The sequence below is a fragment of the Dreissena polymorpha genome, chromosome 13 (assembly GCF_020536995.1).
Source record: "Dreissena polymorpha isolate Duluth1 chromosome 13, UMN_Dpol_1.0, whole genome shotgun sequence".
Classification (NCBI taxonomy): Eukaryota; Metazoa; Mollusca; class Bivalvia; order Myida; family Dreissenidae; genus Dreissena; species Dreissena polymorpha.
The window spans coordinates 75557812-75574717 of record NC_068367.1 but is presented as its reverse complement, the minus strand read 5'-3'; the positions used below and the strand labels follow the sequence as shown (position 1 = coordinate 75574717).

The 16906-nt window shown below is 34.2% G+C and overlaps 1 protein-coding gene across 5 annotated transcripts in view; it reads left to right on the top strand.

Annotated features, from left to right (window-relative positions):
• LOC127856269 (uncharacterized) overlaps positions 1–11499 on the top strand; it is a 111028-nt gene extending 99529 nt beyond the window's left edge. For all 5 annotated transcript variants that reach the window (XR_008037930.1, XR_008037928.1, XR_008037927.1 and 2 more), the window contains one exon: positions 11214–11499. Coding sequence is in view for 1 of the 5 variants with exons in the window: in XM_052392377.1 (XP_052248337.1) it covers positions 11214–11315 (102 nt within the window). In the remaining 4 variants the exon portion in view is untranslated. The remainder of the gene's footprint in view (positions 1–11213) is intronic.
• Positions 11500–16906: the final 5407 nt, after the last annotated feature.

Genomic DNA, 16906 nt, shown 5'->3' with positions numbered 1-16906 from the left:
CTGATCTTGAATTTCATGTTTTTTCTTAAATCTGAGAACTTTGCCCTGCTCTGGCAGACATTCTGAGTTGCAGCTGGTTCATGTAGGCTTCTTGAAGATTAAATGAAAGAATTTAACGGACCAGAAGTTTTGAAAGCAAAATTCTGTATCAGTATGAACCTTGGCCAATAAGTAATGAAATACTTTGGTACCATAATTATTCAACCAAAGTTGTTACACAATTTTGAGAATGTGTTTTTGCAGAGGGTGTTCAAACATTATTACTAATAATAAGGTATTAAGTAAGTAAAGCAAAAATATAACAGCAAATCAACATTGCCTACAGTTTGTGTTTATAAAAGGTATACAATATGGTAAATACAGTAATAACTTAACAATTAAATAATATAATATTAATTATGGTGAGTTTGTGTTATTGTTTGTATTGTTCTCCTCTCTCACCCTCTGAGCATCTCTTTGTATGTGATAAACAGTGATTTCTTTGCCCAAAATTACATCCTCTTACCTCCAAATGTGCAGCTCCATCCCCTGGGAAACGTTTTAGAACTGTTCTATAAAATTTCTAGAATTGTACTGGAACAAATGACTAGAAGTGGTCTAGAATCATCCTTAAAATTGTCTAGAACGATTCAAGAACAGTTGTTGAATGTTAAATGAGAATAATTTGTAGAACAAATAGTTCTAAAACAGTTCTGAAGGTTTGTTCCAAAACAATTCTCGAACCATTGTTCTAGAACTATTCCAGAATTGTTCTTGTATATATTTCCAGAACTGTTTTAGAACAATTTTTCTAAGTAATTCTTTTTTTAAATAATGTGAATTTGGTGACAAATTATTGTCAGTTATATACATGTATATGTATGTGTGTACCAGAAGACTTTGTAAGGACTTAAAGGATAAGTACTTTATGGTATTTCAGGGATAATTTTCTCCAGTTCTCCATAAAAGTTTATGTTTAGATACTTATAAGAAGTGCCTCGTTATGTCGTTTCTAGTGAGTACCCACATAATGTTTTAGGATTAGAAATAAGACAAAGTATCCCAGACCTATCAACAAACACTCCTCCTTAACATTAGTCCTCTGTGTATGATATATATATCTCATGATATGACAGCAATATCTTGCAGACACCACAGCAAGCAAAGTTTCAATGTGAAAATTGTTTTGAAATCTAATTTGAAAGAAGTCAAATTATCATTGTCTGAATTAGTTTATTTTAAATATGTAGAACAATTGTAGACATTGGTTCTAGACCTGTTCTATAAGTGCTCTTATTCCCCATTAGAACGTTTGTAGAACTCACTGGTTCTAAAAGAGTTCTAAATGTGTTCTAGAACTACATTTTAGAACATTTTTTAGAAATTTCTTGAACTTATTTTGTCCTTGAAATGTTCTAAAAATGATCTTGTATATTATTGGGACAGTTTCAGAACTGAGCCTTGCTCTACAAATGTTCTAGAATTACTCTAGAAAACTGTTCTGGAACAATTCCAGAACATAAGTTTTAGAATGTGAATATGGAACGTTCTAGAACTGTTCTTGATGTTCTAGAACAGTTCCAGAACCGTTCCGATTTCTAGAACAAATTTTCGCAGGGGATGAGATACACATGCATGCCAAATATCAAGTCGCTATCATAAATATTGCAAAAGTTATCACAAAATTTTAACAAAGGTTTAAGTGTTGGGACAGAATGACAGACAGACAGACAGACAGACAGGCCAAAAACATTATACCCCCGATCATTCGATCTGGGGGCATAAAAATAAAAAAGGCTGTTTCCTAATGGCAAAATGTAACATTTTTTCTCCAAAATCTTCCCCAAAAATATACTGAACTTTTCCAATAAACTGACAATAATTGGTTTATTGAGTTAATTATTCAGCATTTTAATTCCTTAGCACTTAATAATATCAATTTTAGAAAGCAGTTAAACATGCACTTATAAACAATTGCTAAACTTTTATTTATTATCATATCAATTAATAATTATTAATTCTTCCCAATTTCATGGTCTATTGCGCTTTTGTTCCCAATAAAAAAGGCATAGGCTGTAAAATAAAAAGCAAAAAAGATCACTGTAACATGGTTGGTTATAATTTACTTAACACATTATGATAATAATCTTTACAGGTTTTCCCAATATGCGCTATAGTTTGGCAATAACCAAAGTAAATAGTCATTTCTCAGGAATGTTGACCCTGAGGGTTCAGGCCTGTCCATAGCTTGGCCATGCCAGGGTCCTGGGGCAATAATGTGTCGATAAAGAATAACTGTAACGTCATTTGTTAACAATTAAACGCACTTAGTGACTGGTGTTGAAGTGGTTTTGTTGATAACGTTCTTTTGTAATTAAATTTTGATGTAATAATATAATTACTAATATACAGTTGTTGGAATTTCTTGTGTGTTTGATTTTCATTAAATACACATTTATTGGATTTTACTCGCTATAATTTGTATGGATTGACAAGAACTTGGGTATTATGTTGGCTTCTACTGCTTTTAACAGTAAGATCTGTTGAATTTGTTACAATATTGCTGTCAAGTTGATTTCATGTAATTATGAATTGCAGTTTGTTTGCACCTGCCGACATACACAGTACTCACAGTCTTAACTTCAATTCAACAAAATTGTGAGAAAATTCTTCTTGAAAACTATCTTATATAGATAAGATACATGCAGCTGAGCACATGTGCTATGATAGGGGGGCTGTCAAGATGCTGGTAATGGATAGCCGACAGTTTTGGGGAAATATACAAAAATATTTCAAAACTTCTTCATGAGTCAGTAGTAGATATCTTGTAACAGGAGCAGCACTGAGGATGTTGGCAAAAAATTGCAAAAAAAAATAGATGAAAATCTGAAAATGGGTGCTTGTGATTGGTGAAGATCGGGGTTTCATTTCTTTCTAGTGCAATTTTTAATGTATTTTCTCTTAAATGTTGAACTGTATTCAGCATAAATCTAGAAAAACAGATTTCTCAGTGTTAATTTATATTGGGGAAACTTCATGATGGTACAATTTCTTTAGTTTGTTCTGTGTGTTGTGGACCTAAATTGGACATTTATATAACTGCAGTCTGGAAATACCTTATTCTCTATCATCTTAGCTTTCTGTATCATAGTGAGCATTATAATTTGCTTGAATTTTGACTTGCTTAAATATTGGAATAGCTCTAAGCATTAGGTTGTCTAAAGCAGCTTTATTTACTACTTTCTGTTTGACAACAGTTACAAACTTTCGTATGCATTTCTGATAAAATATTGAGGGATTTGGGCTCTACAAGGATCAATTTTCTTGTGCTTTCAGTGAGTCTGAAACTGCATGGCATTAATATTATTCTGCTGCATTTGTTTATCGCAATTTAGTAATATTCATATGTAAACAAAAGATAAATAAATACAAATGCATTGAAAAACATTGTTATAGAAAATTCATAAAAGACTATAATTGTCTTACAGCATTATATAAAAGAGCTACTCCAAATAAGTGGGGCTGTTACCTGTAACTAACCAGCTAATTAAAACTGATTAGTAGAAGCTAAAAACAGCGTCAACAAGAAAAGATACATTATTTTGTAAACGTAAAAATTCAATATGGAGGTGATTGACAACCGAATGTCAACGTCTACATTTCATCCCCAGGAAGGAATAAATCAGGAGGTAATCAAAAACAGCTTTCAGATTTATTTAGTTTGAAATAGCTTAACTTATAATGTGTTAAATTAATATAATATTGCCTCAATGAAGGTTGCGGTTTTTTAGAAGATTGTTTATATGGCTCATTATAGAGTCCTTATTGGCCTTCAATGTTTGTGAACTGCGATTGACAAGTAAATGGCCTTAAAGGTTTTGGGCAAGTGGCCTAAATGGCCTAGGTTTGTGGACTTGGACTCAAAGAGGTTTGGACTGGAACTTGGTCTTGAGGTTTTTGAGCCAGGGACCCATAATTCAAGGTTTCTGGGCCAGGGAACAAACTGACCTTCAAGATTTATGGGTTGGGGACTTTTATGGCCTTGAATGTTTTTGGACTGGGCTGGTACTTAAATAAGCTTGAAGGTTTCGCAGATTGGGACTTGCCTTCGAGGTTTTGGGACCAAAAATTGCCTTCAATATTGTATTAGCTGAGTCCTTATTGACCTGCCAATGTTTATGAGGCTTGTTCCCATATGACCTGCCAATGTTTATGAGGCTTGTTCCTGTGTGACCTGCCAATGTTTATGGGGCTTGTTCACGTAAATTGACCTGCCAATGTTTATGAGGCTTGTTCCCGTATGACCTGCCAATGTTTATGACGCTTCTTCCCGTATGACCTGCCAATGTTTATGAGACTTGTTCCTGTATAACCTGCCAATGTTTATGACGCTTGTTCCCGTATGACCTGCCAATGAGACTGGTTGCTACATGTATGTGATTGTGACCTGCCAAGATTGTATGTCGCTGGGTCCTATGTGACCTCCCAAGGTCGTCTGATGCTGGGCCCCTTTATGACCTGCCAAGGATTAATAAGTCTGGGCCCTATATGACCTGCCAAGGATTAATGAGTCTGGGCCCTATATGACCTGCCAAGGATTAATGAGTCTGGGCACTATATGAACTGCCAAGGATTAATGAGTCTGGGCCCTATATGACCTGCTAAGGATTAATGAGTCTGGGCCCTATACGATCTGCCAAGGATTAGTGAGTCTGGGCCCTATATGACCTGCCAAGGATTAATGAGGCTGGGCCCTATATGACCTGCCAAGGTTTTATGAGGCTGGGCTGTTAAATGGCTGTCAAGCTATAATGAATCTCAGCCCTATGACGTCGTTTTTATAGACACTTTATTGCAAAATAAACAATAATTATGGGGATAAAACAATACATATAAAATATATAATATATCATAACTTCATAAGTATACAAAAATGTATAATCGCCTGACAAGCCAAATGTGTTAAGAGATATCTTGTCATCAAAATTGAAATCTTGGGGTCAGTTAACTTTTGTAGGTTAAAGTTCTTCTCTCCTTAAGTTGTCTTGTTTGACCACTCGCTGTTGAATGCTGGACTCTAATGCGGATATTGTTACAAGACATAACTCTTCAGATGAACACCTGTGAGTATTTGTCATTTAACATTTATTAAGCTAGCAAATAATCCCCTGACATTGTACCAGACTGTTGATGAAACAATATTTTACTGTAATGGAGAAAATGGTCCGGAAAATGTGATTTTACTGTCATATTTATTGTCAAGAGTCTGAAACAGGTCATCAGAAATTTGTTACTACATGTATCTGATGAAAAATGTGTGTTTACATGATGTGACAGATAATGTATTTGAAATGTTAGAAGTTTACTGGTGGCCATTAAAAGTGTATTAAACCTTTAATTGTTGTTGGGTAAGTGAGCTTTAAACTTGAACTAGTTTGAACAGCTGACACTTTCTATTTGCAAATGTCAGTCATTTTTGGCCCTCCATATTAGGTGTCAGCGGTTAGGTTTAATGAGCTAGTATACCATAACACAGTAGTTCATACTTGACAGTTGTATCTGAGACTTTTATTAGTTGGTTGATCATTATATGGACATAAATTGGCAACATTTTTACTTGGGATGGTGTTGTTGAGCTGTTCATTCTTAACTCATCGTTTTGTTATGTCAGTTGACTGAACATTCTGTAAGCATTACGTCTTTTTTCTTGACTGTTTGATGTTTCTTGATAAAGCTCTTATTTTTAAGTCGGTATTTATAAATGTGCCATATAAAAGTGTGATGATGAAATAAAAAAACACATCAGTTATTAGAAATGCATTAAAACATATCTAAAAGGTCATTCTGAATGGGTTTTTTGCTTTATGGGCTGTACAGAATTTGTTTTTGCAAATATCTCATTTTATTGAAAATAATTAATATACATTTGCAAAGATCTTTAGTGCATAAAAAACAATTTTGCTTGCAGTCTGTGCTGATATCTTAAGATTTACGAATGAATCCTTGACTACTTCTGAAAAAGGTGCCAAAATTTCACGTTGTGTGCAGCATAACCATGTACATGAGTGCTGTACTCATGGAATATTTGGCCAAGAACACATGATTATTATATTAAGTGATTCTGATGTATTTAACTGGTATTTAACTGTCCATAAGCAGTATCAAAAACTATAATATTTTATGCACTTGTGGAAATTCTTTAGAAAAATGGTTTTAAAAGAATATTTTTTAAAAGCACCACTTACGGGTGTGTTTACATCCATGTTTACATCCATTTATGTTTTATTTGTAACCCTGATATTACACAATTTAAGCAACTTATGTCTACTAAGAATTGGAAGATATTAATTAACCTAGCTAAATTTACTAGAATTGCCTTCGATCTAAGATCAAGTCACAACAAGTATTAATTAAGTATATATGTATATATTGTTTGTTGTTGTTGTTAACCAGGTTTTCCGAAGGAAAAAACTGGTTATTAGATTGGCGAATGTCGGCGGACGGGCGGAACAAGCTTGTCCAGGCCATAACTATGTCATTCATTGTGAGATTTTAAAATCATTTGGCACATTTGTTCACCATCATTGGACGGTGTGTCGCGCGAAAGAATCACGTCAATATCTCCAAGGTCAAGGTCTCACTTTGAGTTCAGAGGTCAAAAATGGCCATACATGAGCTTGTCGGGGCCATAACTATGTCAATCATTGTGAGATTTTATAATCATTTGGCACGTTTGTTCACCATCATTGGACGGTGTGTCCAGCGAAAGAATTACGTCAATATCTCCAAGTTCAAGGTCACAATTTGAGTTGAAAACCTGGTTTTGTGACAATTTTGTCCCTTGTTTTGTAGTTATACAGAAACCAATGTCACCAAAATTGATCTGGTTTGTGTTGTCTATGAGCTGGTTTCACTTTCCTTATGTTATTGTGGTCAACATTTACACAACCATTAATTAATTATTATTGCATTCCCATTATATTATATCATACTTTTCATCACCATGTTAAATAATAATTTTTTATACCGCCATTACATGTCTTATGTATGTTGTTTGGCTATGTACTAATGTATTTGCCAATAAAATTGCCTTTACTAATGACTCAATTGAATTAAATAATAGATTGGGATCATGTAAAAAGCAAGCAGGGAGCATCACTTTGAAATTTTGCTGTAAATGATTTCCTCACTTATCTGGATATTGAACATCCGGCCTCCTCCGAATAAAATGGTTAAAAAACAACTTGTATACATGTACCTCAGAACTTCTTAGCTATTTACTGATGCGCTTATCTTTATCAAACACAAGGCTTGTATTCTGTTAGAACATAACACATGATGTGCAACGGAATCATATATGATTCTTTAGCTTGAGGAAAAACTAACATTGTATTCCCACGTGGCCTAACAAAAGATTTTGATATCTCATTATATTTATATAGTAACCCATACCCAAATACCTGGGCAATGTAAACCATAATGATTTTATGATGAAAATGTATCCTCTTGTATTTTATTACCACTTAATGTGGGTATGTATGTGAAGTTATGTGGGGTAGTGAATTGATAACAAGAAACAAGTTATTTTAGTTGGAAAACTATAGGAACATAAGTATTTGATCAATTTTATTGAGAATATTTGTTGTGATCTTTCTAATAGGTTATTGGTAGAGCCAGACTCTTTGATATTTGTGCAAAGCAGGTATAAATTGCACATTGCAAGGTTCTAAACAATACTTAAGTTGCCATAGGGATTAATCCAAACAGTGCTTTGAAAAGCATATATTCAAGCTCTGAATGAGTAACAAGCTCTAGACAGACCTGGGAGGAATAACTGATTCATAAATGTGAGCAAAGGGCACAAGACTAGGAAAAGATATTTGATAATCTAAGTAGTTTTAAGAGTTTTCAATTATCTCAGGCTTTAAGAGCTTTAGAGCTGGTTATTTGAAAAGAGCTATCAGGTCGATTGGCTATTAAATTATAGCTATCATCATTCCTAATCACAGTCAGTCTGTCATTAGTAAATCTGTTGTGATGTCGCTCAGAGGAAACATTGACATGGAATTTCTGCAGGTAATATTGCAACAACTTTCATTTTGGTCAGTTTTGTTAAATTTATATTTAATAATTGGTATGTTAAGGATTCTTTGCATTAACCAATATAAGATTGACATTTATTAATGTATGTGTGCTTGCTCACATTTTATCTTTATCCTTTGCACATGTATAAAAATATGTCTTATCTGTTGCTTAGTTTATTAGAATGTGGTCATATACCAAAGGATAGTAGAAATGATGTTATAGCAGACCAGAGAAATGGTTTCATTATAAAACTGTAAATAAAAATATTTAAAAATATGCAAAATTAATTCAGTCTGTAATATAATTTTTCTGTGGCTGGCTTAATACCTGTATATTAAAAGTGCATTTTTAGATACTTAGATACGTATTTTTACACTTTTATTTTAGTCTCTTAGAAATGAAATTTAATTAAAGACAGTTCTTACTAGATTCAAGTTTGTAATTCTTCATTTCCAATCCTTATATACTAATGAGCAGCGAACAGCATAAAACCCGAACAGACTGCGAGTTACTCAAAATCAAAGTGCTTCCACCTACAACTTTGAAACTTCTTATGTAGATGCACCTTGATGAGTTCTACACGCCACACCCATTTTTGGGTCACTAGGTCAAAGGTCAAGGTCACTGTGACCTCTAACAAACAAACAAAATCTGACAAGCTTTCGCAGCCGAGTGTTGAAACCGTTATGTAGTGCTCTTGTTTATAAAAGCTGCATCTCCCAGTGACTTACGGTTTACTAAAATAAGTCATTTTTTGTTTGGTCGTGTGCTGTTGGAGCAAACCAATATACCTGTAGAAAATCCCACCTGTAGGGCTTGTTGACCACCAACAAAACTCACATACGTCAGAAATGAGTCTGAACCTTTGAAGGGTGTCAGAGTAAAGGCCCCTTTTACAATTTTCAGACTTAAAAAAACTGAAACTGTCTTGCTTGTGTTATTTTACCCCTTAATTTTAAACGTTTGTGCTGGTGTTATTGTAACAGTTACTTTTGTGTCGGTGTTCTTTTACTCCTTAACTGAAACTGTTGTGTTCAGGTGTTCTTTTACCCCATAAATATAACTGTTTAATATGATTGTTTGTGTTTGACCTCTTAACTGAAACTTTTGTTATTTTACCACTTTACAGTTTAATTCTTATACCCCTTAACTGAAACAGTTTAATGTATTGTTTGTTTTTACCTTATAAATTTAACAATCTTGAGTGTTTTTTACAAATTAACAAATATATGCATAGGACTTAAAGAATTAGTTGCCTCATATGGTTCACTAATTTACTTGTTAAAACTCTTGTGTAAAATGACAAAAGGAAACATGGAGCAATGATATTGTTTTGCCTTAACTGTTGCAATAACCCCGACAGTATATACATACTTGAGGGTGACTGCTCGTGGATAAATGGCTCAGACATTAGTAATAAAATAACATTGTATCTTATTACAGTATTATAGTAACCCATCTGTCATGATCTGTCAGCTGTAAATCAGTGGTGTGGAGCCTGCTGGTGTATCACTTTCACACTTTGCCCACACACTGCTCATGTTATAACAATATTTCTTGACAATTACTGTGTTCTAGCCTGTCCTCTTTGCCCAAAAAGGGAATTTTAAGAAACCTCTGATGAATAAGTACTGGTGACTTTATTAGGAAATAAGTTAAATGAATTGGTTCAGTTTTATATAGATACATTTTGTTGTTAAATTGTTTAGTGTAGCTCAGTTTTATATAAAAACAAGTATTATGCTATTATATATTGTAACATAAAGTAAATTGCTTAGTGGCTGCATAAAAGTAGGTCTGAATTTAGTATAAAAATGTTAAATACATCAACTTTTGACAGTTATTTACTGGTATTTACCATTTGTGTTATGTACACAGACTGACAGAGAGCCACAGTGGTTGGTGATTGCAATTAAATTTAATTGTCTATTCACATATAGTACACCCATTAAGATATATTTTCACAAAAAATCCCTCTTGAACTTTGTATATCAGACTGGGATATGTTGAGAAAAATGTCTGGGAAAAATTGATTTCTGGAATAAGCATGGCAGTTTCTGAGGCCAGACCCAGTAGATGTAACAGAGGCTAGAAAGTGGTGTGAGCCAATAGGGGGGTTTGTGAGTTTAAGCTGTAGATATATTGTGCATAGGATAATATAAGATTTTTTTCTCCATAGTTAATGTAAATAAATATCGTAAGTGGGTGAGAGAGTGGACAAATATGCTGATGTAGCAAACACCTTACAGTGTGTCTATTAGTTAAATGAGATAGGTGGAAAACTATTAATGGTGAAGTACTTAATGTGACAATAGGATTATAAGACACGGACCTGTCTTTGTTGAGGACAAAAAGAAATAAGTTGAAATTGGGATTATACTTTGCATTCTGTGTATCATGTGTGGAGTGCACATGTAAGTGACATGAATATTTAGCTAAATGAGGTAAATTATGCAGTTAATTTGTGAAGAGCTGACCCTTGCAATTATTTTGTTGGGATTTATATGAAGAAGGATTCATAATTAATTGCATATATTGTTTAGCCAATTATTTATATTGTGTTCATTTTTGGCTAATTTTTTGTATAGCAGAAACAGTGAGCTGTTGGGTTTATGAAGCGACGGAATGTGATTTTTTTCAAAATGTTTCAGCTGCTTCATTTCAATATCAGTGGAAACAGCAAATTTAGGTTTTAAAGGTACTCTTGTTCACAGATTTTGGCATGTTTTGAAGTTTGCCATTAGATTCATTAAATTGATAAATGTTAACATCGGAACTTAAGTCAGCCCCAGTATTAAACAAAATTATAATTAAAGAAAGAAAAAGTTATCCACACTGAGGTTCCAAACGCTTTATAATTTTCAGGTTGTTAAATCGTCAAAAGATGCATATTTATAATGGATATTTTAGAGCATGTTAAATGTTCTGTATTAATGTTTCATTGCAAAAACATGACTTCAACAAAGGTTTGCAAATCTGAAGCAATTGTTTTTGTTTTTTCAATTTATCAAAAAGTAAGCTGGTCCCTTTAAAAGGTTAATATCTATATTGTTTGGTTTAACATATGGAGAGTAGACCATTGAATAATGTTAGCTGCTATTATATACATTTTCCTATAATGTTGACAGATATTAATCTGTGAATTGCAGATAAGTTCCGCAAAGAGAGAAGCGTTCTTCAAAGCAGCTGAGTTACCAGCCCCTACCCCTAAGTTTGACCCTAATGCTCGCTTCACAAGTGACCCGCCCTGAACGGACACGAGAACCTGTTAAAGATCCAGTACGAAACATGGAACCTGTCGACAAAGAAAAGGAACGGGACCGCAAATATGGGGACACTACCAAGGAATTAGAGGGCTACGTTGGATTTGCGAACCTTCCAAATCAGGTCTACAGAAAAAGTGTCAAACGAGGATTTGATTTTACGCTAATGGTTGTAGGTAAGTTATGGTGGGGAAGTTGGTGTCTGCTGCTAATTGTTGATTTTGTGTTTGAAGTCCTGTAGTTTTGCACTTGGACTTTATTATACCCCCACTTACCATTGGTAATGGGGGCTATATAGGAGTCACTTGTCGGTCGGTCGGTCTGTCAGTCTTGTCCCGAAATTTCATCAATCTTCACCAAAATTGGTCAGAAGTTGTATCTAGATGATGTCTGGGTCAAGTTTGAATATGGGTCATGCCAGGTCAAAAACTAGGTCACGGGGTCACTTAGTGGTGTTTAAAACTGAAAGTTTGTCCGGACCATAACCATGTCATTTATCGTTAGATTTTAAAATGACTTGGTACATTGTTCACCATCATGGGATGGTGCGGTGTCGTGTGTGAAAAAGTACGTCGATATCTCAAAGGTCAAGGTCACAATTGGAGTTCACAAGGTCAAATGTCCGGGCCATAACTTTGTCATTTATTGTGAGATTTTAAAATCATTTAGCAAATTTGTCACCATCATTGGACAGTGTGTCGCGCGAAAGAATTACGTCAATATCTCCAAGGTCAAGGTCACACTCTGAGTTCAACAATCATAAATGAGCTTGACTGGGCCATAACTATGTCATTCATTTGTAAGATTTTAAAGTCATATGGCATATTTGTTGTCCGAAAGAATTACATCGATATCTCCAGGTTCAAGGATACACTTAAAGTTCAAAGGTCAAAAACGGCCATAAATGAGCTTGTTCGGGCCATAACTATGTTGTTCATTGTGAGAATTTAAAATTATTTGGCACATTAGTTAACCATCATTGGACGGGTGTGTCGCGCGAAAGAATTACATCGATATCTCCAAGGGTCAAGGTCACACTTTGAGTTCAAAGGTCAAAAATGGCCATAAATGAGCTTGTCCGGGCCATAACTATGTCGTTCATTGTGAGATTTAAAAATCATTTGGCATATATGTTTACCATCATTGGACAGTGTGTCGCGCGAAAGAATTACGTCGATATCTCCAAGGTCAAGGTCATACTTTGAGTTCAAACGTCAAAAATGGCCATAAATGAGCTTTTACAAGCCATAACTATTTCGTTCATTGTGAGATTTTAAAATCATTTGGCACATTTGTTCACCATCTTTGGCCGGTGTGTCACGTGAAAGAATTAGGTCGATATCTCCAAGGTCAAGGTCACACTTTGAGTTCAAAGGTCAAAAAGGGCCATAAATGAGCTTGTCCGGGCCATAACTGTGTCGTTTATTGTGAGATTTTAAAATCATTTGGCTCTTTTGTTCACCATCATTGGACAGTGTGTCGCGCAAAAGAATTACATCGATATCTCCAAGGTCAAGGTCACACTTTTAGTTCAAGGTCAAAAATGGCAATAAATGATCTTGTCTGGGCCATAACTATGTCATTAATTGTGAGATTTTAAAATGACTCTGTACATTAATTTTGTTCGCAGTCATTTGACGGCGTGTATTATGAAAGAATTCAAGAGTTCAAAGGTCAAAAGGCTATAAATGATAATGGCTTAATAGTTCTTTAAAATTCCCATAAATTAGATTCTCTTGTTTTGTGAAGACAGCATGCAAAATAGTCTGTGTCAATGCTGCACGTGGGGGTATACGTCACGTCTGTGACAAAGCTCTAGTTTCTTCATAAAAGCAGTTTTACTTTTTTGTAGCAATTGTAAATACAAGCAAAATATGAATCTTACAGTTGTGAAAAAATAATATTTTGATCACAGTTTACAACCCTTGATATTTCAATACTGCTTGTGTAGAGGTAACTTTATGTTGACATACAATCTACAACATGTAATAGGGAAAGATCTGAAGTGAAATATTTGGTACTGAAGCTTTTTGTGCCCCCTCCCCCTCCTTTCCCGTCCCAAGTCTGCCGAATTGTGTCAAGCTTAATAGATGATTTATATATATGTATATATATAATACTCAATGGTAGCTTATAAATTGGCATTGCTTAAAAACCTAATTTACAAGTGTTAGACTAGATTTTGGCCTTGCTCTGTGGAAAGGACTCGTTTAATGCATGTGCCTCAAGTGATCTCCCATATTAGCAGTCTACACAGGCTAATCAGGGATGACACTTTCTGCTTTTATGATATTTATCATTTAAAAGAAGTCTCTTGTTAGCAAAAAAAGTTTAGGCGGAAAGTGTCGTCCCTGAATAGCCAATGAAGACTGCACAGGCTAATCTGGGACGACACTTAAAGCACATGCATTAAACTCCTTTTTCACAGAGAACGACCCAAATCCATGTAGAAATCTGTTAAATATTCTGTCAAGCTGTCCCGAAACAATATTTTGTAATTGTTAGCGTGCAGTCAAAGCCAGAAATTCTTCTTATAATAAAAGAGTATTATAACGGTACATACTTCTTGAATAATGCATATGTCTGGTTGCAAATTTGATAAACCCAATAGTAATATCATCCTGTATACATGAAGATCAATATTCCACAGTAGATATTGGACATTGAGAAATTTGTAACAATAGCAATTTTTTTGTCTGAATTGATTGACACCACTTGTCACTTTTTGAATTATTTGACATCTGAATTATTTAGCAAATATATATTTTTGTGCATAAATGAATTTGCATAATCTATGGCCATTTCCCCAGTTCGAATTCCTTTTAAACCAAGCTGACTCTGCAAAAATGTTTTGTTTTTTTTTTCCCTGTATCAAATTTAGTCCGTCACATATAGTTTTTGACATTTGAAAGCTGTCTGGGTTTCTATTTTCCATAATTTTTCTGACAAACACATCTCTTGTTTCATTCAAAATGGTGTCCGTTATTTGGCCCCTTTCCCAATGGAAAAAAGTGTATATTTTCCCAAATGGGACCTAAAAATTCCCAATTGAACATTCTGTTCATCTCCCATTCAGCCATATAAGTTAAACCTTTGTAAATATAATACTAAAAACGCTTATTCTCAATTTTGAAGCTTTTTTTAGCAAAACTACAACAAGATTAATGTCCAAATTTTAGTAAATTTTCCCAATCCCAAGCAACCCGGCCCCATTCCCAAAATGGTGAAACAAAAACACTGTGTACTTGCACATTTATATCATTTTATGATTTGAAAAAAAAATTCCATGTGCATGTTTTTGGGGTAATAACCCAAGGATTGGAATTCCATACTTTAAGGATTTAACCCCCTCCCACTCAGAAGCAAAGTGAAAATGGCAATGTGCAAACAGCATAAAACCAGAACAGCCTGCGAGTAACTCGCAGCCTGCTCAGGATTTATGTTGTTTGCTGCTCATCAGTATCTAATGGTCGGAAATGAAGCATTTTAAACCTTCATCAAGTAAGAAAGGTCTTAAATTAAATTTAATTTTTTTAGGGACTACAAATGCATCAAAATACGTATCTAAGTGGGAAAGGGTTAAACTGTGAGGCAAAAGTCCTTTTATTGGTTAACCCTTTCTGCGCTGGAACTGAATTTTAAAGGCATTTGCAAACAGTTTGGATCCAGATGAGAACGTGGCGTCTCATCAGGATCGAAACTGTTTGCTATTCTGATAGTATTCTTTGAAAAAAAAAAAGAAGAAAATGCTAATTTTAGAAATTTAGCAGACGGCATTTTAGCAGACGACAAATTTCCCAGCATGCAAAGGGTTAACTGATTTCCTTGATATAACTGAACTACTGTTGGACATTGGGAAAAATACTCAACCTCTGCTGCCAGTTGTAAATCTGTTGGCCATTAGGTATGATGATCTGTTCATGCTTACTGTTCATTCAGAATAATTGTTTTAATAGTGCATTCTCAATGCCAGCTTTTTTCTGAAAATCAGAGAGGCATATGGTTTTTTATCTGGTCCCTTGAGTGTTTCTCAAAACATACTTCTAAATTTAATAATAATTTACCCAGTAAAAGCTTTCAAAAACTGCACTTTTAAGCTGCTCCTCAGTTTGACTTTTCCCGAACATGAGTTCTTTATGATAATATAATAAAACATTCTGTCAATGGCCATATGGTAAACGTCGAAATCGCATAAGAATCATTCAGCTAAAGTCTTATTAACTTAAAAGAAAATAAGAACCTTATCATATGTCAAATGCCTCAAAAACATAAATGAACAATTTAAAACATTGTCTTAAGTGAGTGAAATCTTCCTTTAAAGATCCCTGCCTTGTTTAAATATAAAGTAATCATTGTTTTAGTTATGGCGGCTTTGTTCTTTCTCTGTTTTTCTGAACAGATACAGTCTTGAAATACATCTGCTGATGTAAAGGTTTTAATTGAAATAAACCAGTTGTTGGAAGGGAAAGATTTATACCATTCGGAATCTATGTGCTATATATAACATTTCTGTTCCCGTCTGCTTTTTTTTTTTTAATGTGAAATGTAGCCATCTCAAATTCTGCCTAGCTGTAGGAACAGAAAAATAATGGTGTGATTTAATATGGCCTATAATTTCTACCAACCCGTTTTCAACATAAAAATGACACAGGCAAAATAAATATTTTAAAGATATGGTTTTAATGCTATATTAAGGTAGTGATGTTTACAAGAACTGCATAATTTAACAATATAACATGTATAACTTAATTGAATTTTGCTAATTTGTTGAGTCATTCCCCTTTATTATCTGCATGACTGTTGTTGTTTTTGGAAACCATTCTAAAATCTCATTTTTGCTGGTTTTTTTTTTCGACTGAGTTATTAATGTGATGTAAATGAAATTTGACTTTTGTTATCTGGCCTTTGTTTATACAAAGCATTATCTTTATGGAGCAATTTTCAAGTATAATGATGCCAAGTGTTTCCTTCCATGAGGCTGTGCTTATCTTTCCCTCTAACAAAGGGTGTTGGCTGGGACAGATGTGGATATCAAGTTTTATTTCCTTGATATAGGTCTGAAATTCTAAATTGTAATTGTCAGACAATTGAGTTCTTTATAGAAAATGGAGTGTGGAATTTGATAAAAGAATTTGATAAACGAAAATAGAACAAATGAAATTGTTCATTCATTTGTGATAATGGTTGAATTGTTGTCTGCATTTAAGAATATATTCAGAATATGGAATTTAAGTTCTTTGTCTAAATTTGTGTGCAATTTATTCCTGAGATTTGTTCACCTTTTGTAATGCCATATTGTATGTCAATTCTGTGCTATGCAACCAAAACCTTCCCTAAACCATTTAGCGCTTGGTCTCTGGGGCTTGAATACTGACTTTTAACATATTTTGAGTCCCCAGGAATACTTTTTCACTTATATTGCACTTCTGAACACTGCTTTGTGCAGGCATAATTTTATCATTAAGCTACTATAACAGATGAAAATATTGCTGCCAAAGCTTGTGTATTACGTCACAAGGGCCTTTTTAGGTGGAGAAGCGGTAACACTCACGCCATCGCAACATTTTTTAACAACTTAC